This window comes from Chionomys nivalis, chromosome 1 (genome assembly GCF_950005125.1).
Source record: "Chionomys nivalis chromosome 1, mChiNiv1.1, whole genome shotgun sequence".
NCBI classification, from domain to species: Eukaryota; Metazoa; Chordata; class Mammalia; order Rodentia; family Cricetidae; genus Chionomys; species Chionomys nivalis.
The window spans coordinates 24,416,951-24,422,950 of record NC_080086.1 but is presented as its reverse complement, the minus strand read 5'-3'; the positions used below and the strand labels follow the sequence as shown (position 1 = coordinate 24,422,950).

Below are 6,000 nucleotides of genomic sequence, written 5' to 3'. Positions count from 1 at the left end.
AGCTAAGAGCATTACCTGCTCTTCCAGAGGTCCTGAGTTCAATTCCCAGCAACTACATGATAGCTCACAAGCATTTGTAATGAGGTCTGGTGCCCTCTTCTGGCCTGCAGGCATACATGAACACAGAATATTATATATATAATAAATGAATAAATATTTTTTAAAAAAACCCTCGATTGTATATTTCCTTTATCCACGTGTCTGTCAAAGGGCATCTAGAAGATTGCACAACTTGATGATTGTGAACAGTGCTGTTGTACACACAGATGTGCAGGTATCTCTATGGCATCTGACGTAGGGCACAGATCGGGCATAGAGTAACTCTATTTTTAGTTTTTTGAAGCTCCTTCGGGGCCTCTGTTTCCATAGCGGCTGCTCTGGTTAACATTACCACCAACAGTTTCTCTTAGAATTCATATTTGAAGACAATCTGTCTACAAGACAAAGGCTAAACGCTCCTACCCACCCTGCCCCAGAACACAGTCTCCTCTTGAGAATTCCTTCATAGTCACACCACAGGTATCTGTGCATACTGTTCTCTTCAGAGAATGGATGAGTGACTGGCATGCAAATCACATACACACACAGAACACCCCATGCACATGTAAACACACAACACACTTGCACCATTCCACACACACACACACACACACACACACACACATTTCCTGGGTAGACCCAAGACTTGACTTAAAAACATTTTTATTTTTTTTATTTCTTGAGACCGGGTTTCTCTATAGCTTTGGAGCTAAAAATTCATTTTCTATAGATTCTTTCCTGATCTGTCCAGAGATGACCTCTTCCTTATACCCTCTGAGATCTTTGGGGCATGACAGAACTTGTTTACTAGTAGGACACAGTATGGGGGATAGCAAGGTTGAAGGACACCTGAGACGGCTCTGAATGAGCATGACTTCAGTCACCGCAGGGGTAGATTGATGAATTGCACAGGTTGCATGATAATATCAATGATTAATGAAACCGAAGTGATAATGGGAACTGAGAGTTCTGCAGGCTCAAGTCAGCTATGAGGATCAGGTAATGAGTAACTTGAAGTCAGAGACGATAAGCTTTGTAAGTTCACCTCCATGAAGGCACACTTGAAGTCCCCACAGGAAGAATCCCTATCTACAGAGACTCCAGTCCCTTCCCCACAAAAAGAATCTACCTAAATATGTGTCTCAGATCTTAAGCCATTCACAGCTCCTGTATGTGCAATCTACACTCAAGAGAGAACCCCAGTGAGCTTGGGATGGTAAAACTGTTTCCTTAATTGATGTGGTTTGAAAAGTGTGTATCCCACTGAAGTTCAAACAAAACTTAGTCCCAGGGCAGCAGAACCCCGGGACTTGGTTTGGGTGACTAGATTTGAAGAGCTCTGACATCATGAGGGATCACTATTGTCACTAAAGACATTGAGGGAAAAAAGGGTGTGGCTCAGTGGCTCTGGGAACTGCATCTAAAAATAAAAAAGGCTGAACTCCATGCCCCCTCTGCCTCTTCCTACCATTAGATGACACAATGTTCGTTCCACAATGTCAGAATAACAGCCCAACAAATTTAGATCAGTTTTAAGTGTATATGTGCTCATTTATACCAAATACGTCTACATAACCATGTATTCCCTGAGATCATAACAATATTTTGACTTTGAAGATAGGGCCTTGGTCTAAGAATTCCAGCCCTCCAACATCCCAGAGAATAGTCATATGTGTCAATATTATACATAGTTATTTGAAGAAAACTAGGCTCAGTTCTGAATGGCTGAGAGCTCTCCTCTGAGTAATCAAGAAGGAAACATGAGGCAGACTGAACCCTCAGACATTTAATAGAGTGACCTCATTTACTATGTAATGGGTTCTAAGGAACACAGGTGGCCTGGACGGACTAATAGTCGACTGTCTTGGCAGGCTTTGTCTCCTCGATCTCGGCAGACAGCCAGCGGTAAGTGCGATGACGCCGCAGCACCTCAATGGCCTTGAGTTCCAGTGGGGTGGCCTGAATGCCAAGATCTTCCAGGCCAGGCAGGTCAGGTGTTAACACATCTGAGATATGTATCTGTGAAGAAAGGACCACAGAGCATGTTGAAAACATCACCCCTAAATACTACCCCTAAAACATCCACACCCTCCAGCTGACCTGAGGCTCGTCACTGAGGAGATACCTTTAGAGAACACATAGTAACCCTTGAGTCTGGAACTCACTGAAGCAGAACGAATAGTGAAGATCATCAAAGACCAGAGGCAGGTCTCCCACACCACTCAGGAACATAGGACAGTGATCCTGGACCAGCAGATCCATGGGCATGTGCACACAGACCTGAACCTAGTATAGCGAGGCAGGAGCTGTCTCTCCACCCAGGGATTCAGATAAGAGCTAAAATAGAACGAACCCACCCCTATTTTCTTACGTTGGGTCTCTGGGTCCTGGCTCTCTACTTAAGTTTTAACTTATTATTCTGGTTTGGTTTCAGAAATTTTGGACAGGGTTTTGTTGTGGGATATTTGTATAGTAAATGAAGATGTACTGCTATGATTAATGCAATAAAAACTTGAATGGCAGGAGAGTACAGCTGGGACTTCTAGACACAGAGAGAACTCTGGGAAGAAGGAAAGCAGTCACCAGCCAGAAGCAGGGGAAGCAAGATGGGCAACTCAGAGATGAGAGGATGAGCTTCTAAGAATGCAGATTAAAAACATGAGTTAATTTAAGTTACAAGAACTAGTTAGGGGGCTGGAGAGATGGCTCAGAGGTTAAGAGCACTGGCTGCTCTTCCAGAAGTCCTGAGTTCAATTCCCAGCAACCACATGGTGGCTCACAAACATCTGTACTGAGATCTGGCGCCCTCCTCTGGCATGTGGACATACATCGAGGAAGAATGTTGTATACATAATAAATAAATCTTTAAAAAAAAAAAAAAGAACTAGTTAGGAACAAGCCTAGGCTAAAGTCAAGCTTTTATAATTAATAATAAGCCTCTGTCTCATTATCTGTGGGCTGGTGGTCCCAATAAGAAAGTACTACTATATTTGGCGCATCATGTGGGGTACCATTTATTGTGGCTTCTTTTATTGTTTATCAAAAAATAATGTTTGGGAGTTAAATATTAGGAAATAACCTGATAGATCCACCTTCTTCTTCACCTTCCCAGACCAAAAAAGCCCATGCATCTCTTCAAGCTCCTCCCTATTCCATCTATCTTCCCCTGAGTCCACCAGAAAACTCTATGGTACACGCCAGCCAGCTGAACGTAGACTCTGCCCTCCAAACCAAGATCCCACTCCATTGACAGTCTCAGAACAACACAAATAAATCTCCTGCAACAGTGTCTCGCACTGTAACCCCTAGGAACCTTTTATGTAACCCAAGCTAACCTCAAATTTGTGATGCTTGCCTCAGCCTCCCAAATGTTGGGACTGTAGGTTCTAATACCATGCCTGGCCCCGTTAGACTTTTGTCTATTTTTTAACTCCAAATATACTCATTCTGGGTTAAGAAACACTCACTACAAAGTCAGAAGCCAAACTCATCTTGTTTAGGGAAGAATGACCTTCAAAAAGCACCAAAGCAGAGCCTTCTGTACAAGGAACCACACTAGGTCCCATCCTGTGACCCCCAATAAACAACACAGAAAGGACCACAGTGTGTTTACTGAGTTCTCTAGGGCTGTCTGCAGACCAAACCCACTATACTCATACTTTCTCAGTCACCACGGTAAGAGCAAGTGTCAGACAATGGGCACAAGCATAGGAAGGCACCATGGAAAGGTCTCTGCTTTCTAGTCAGCCTGTCAGAGGGAGACTAGCAACTACCGGTCTCTGTTCCCTGGCACTATTCTCAACTCTATGCTGTGCTTTAGCTCTTAGGGGACAGTTTGGCTGTGTCCTGTCAATAAAAAGAAAACCCACAGTAGTCAGGCTGAGATGCTGCCATCTTTCTATTTTATTTGGTATCTTCCCAGCAAGATTTGGGCACGCAGGGAGCAAATAATCAATGAATCAGACAAGTGTGGTAGACATGAGAAAGAGCCAGGGCTTTGGAGCACAGCAAACTGCAGGCAGACAAGAGGGGCAGCAAGAGGCCCTCAACGAGGAAAAAGGACTGTTGCCTGGGTTACAGTAGGTAGAGGAGACAGTTATGCACTCTGCCCTCAGTACATGGCAAACCTCCAGTATTAGAAACATGTTTAATGAAACACTAAATGAACTGGCAGGTGTTAGGGGTAGCCCGACCTGGCATCTACTGGGGGTTGCTGAGGGTCTAGCCCTTTACCATCTAACACAGAAGCCACTGGTCAAATGTGACTCAAATTTCAGTTTCAATGAACTAAAAAAAATAGAGTTGAAATCTGGTATCTGCAGCCATGGTAGACATGTATCAAGTGCTCCACATCACACACTGCTGCTGGCAACGTGACAGTACAGACAGGCCACTCTGAGCACTGCGGGAAGTCCCGTAGGGCAATGCTCATTTAGGTCAAGAAGAGGAGTCTAAACTGCACGGGATTCCAAGATGTTTTATATGAACAACATAGAAAGGGCCATCACTGAGATGAGAGCCCAAGGACAGAACACAAATTTGCAGCAGCAGGGCATGGTGGAGGCACACATCTGTAACCCAGGCAGTTGGGAGGCTGAGAAAAGATGATCGGCATGAGTTCAAAGTCAGCTTGAGCTACACCGTGAGCACCAGGCCAGCGAAGGGCACACAGTAAGACCCCGTCTCAAAACAACAAAAACACCTGATAACAGTAAAAAACAAACAAACAACAACAAAAACCACAAAACAAAACAAGAAACCCAGGCTGCAGTTCTAGTTACAATGTATGTCTGCACAGTGTAACAGCAGACTCCAGGACAGGAGAAAAACTGTAGCCTGGCCTTTATCAGCAGCAGCTAGCAACTGGGAGGAGCGTAATTTACAAACAGAAATGAGAGCGGATGAGGCTGTGACTCCATCAGAACAGACAGCAGTCAGGATGGAGGGAGGCAGGAACAGAGCCTTCAGCACAGCCCACTGAGAAAAGGAGAGCCAGCAAACGCAGCCTGTGCTAGGGAGCTGCAAAGACACCATCTCAAATAGAAGAAATGAGGTCCTTTAGCAAATGCTGCTTGCAGTACGAGTGAGATGAGGTCAGCAAACTGACTGAGGTGGCAGCGTGGTGCTGTGGGTAGCCTTGGAAAGGGCAGTTTTAGGGCAGAGAGGGATAAAATTTAATTCAAAGGAATTAAAGAAAGAATGAGGCAAGAGTATGCTGGAAACAGGTACAGACAGCTAGCTCTTCAGAGGTTAAGGTATGAAGGGAAGTCAGATAACATGGTGGCACACCTGTAATCTCAGCACTTAGAGGTAGAAGCAGATGGACCAAGAATCCAAGGTCACCTTCACCTATTAGTGAGTTTTGAAAACCCAAAGGGCTGTAAGGGAACACAGCGAAGAGCGAAGTGACTGGAGGGCTCCAGGACCGAGTCTGCCTTCAGTGAGAGACACCAGTATGCATGTTTGGATGCTGACAGGAAAGACCTTACAGAAAGGGACCACACTATCAGAGAGAAGATGGTGGAGCCGGGTGAGAATGAATGCAGGTTGGCCCAAAGCAGAAGGGCTAGCCTTGGCCAGCAGAAATATCCCCCACCGGAGCCTACAACCTTCAAGCAAGTCAGCCAAACTGAACTGACTTCTCTAGCTCTGCAGCACTGTCTGGTGAGAGGTTTCCTATGCCCAGACTTACCCGCTCTACTTTGTCCCTCGTTGTCCAGGGCTCAAATGGGCTCATTTCAAAGAATCTGGCAACCCACCTGGAAAGGAGACACATGTGGCAGGGGTGAAAAGTGTCTCTGCACTGGGCTTCCGCCTGTCAGACCCAGGAAAGAGGGGCTGCTGCACACAAGAACTCACTGAGTTTTTGCCTTTGTTGTTTCTGGGAAAATAACAACTTCTTGGCTCTACTGCTGTGAAGATATATCTAATTCAGCCTTCCTCCCTCCCTTCCTTTCTTGG

General features: G+C 45.3%; 1 protein-coding gene across 1 annotated transcript in view; it reads right to left on the bottom strand.

Moving 5' to 3' along the window:
- Positions 1–709: 709 nt before the first annotated feature.
- The window catches only part of Ndufa9 (NADH:ubiquinone oxidoreductase subunit A9), a 29,874-nt gene continuing 24,583 nt past the window's right edge, over positions 710–6,000 (bottom strand). Inside the window, exons 10-11 of the mRNA XM_057774568.1 lie at positions 5,732–5,798; positions 710–2,058 (exon numbers count right to left, since the gene is read on the bottom strand). Of these exons, the coding sequence (XP_057630551.1) occupies positions 1,888–2,058; positions 5,732–5,798 (238 nt within the window). The 3' untranslated portion in view covers positions 710–1,887. The remainder of the gene's footprint in view (positions 2,059–5,731; positions 5,799–6,000) is intronic.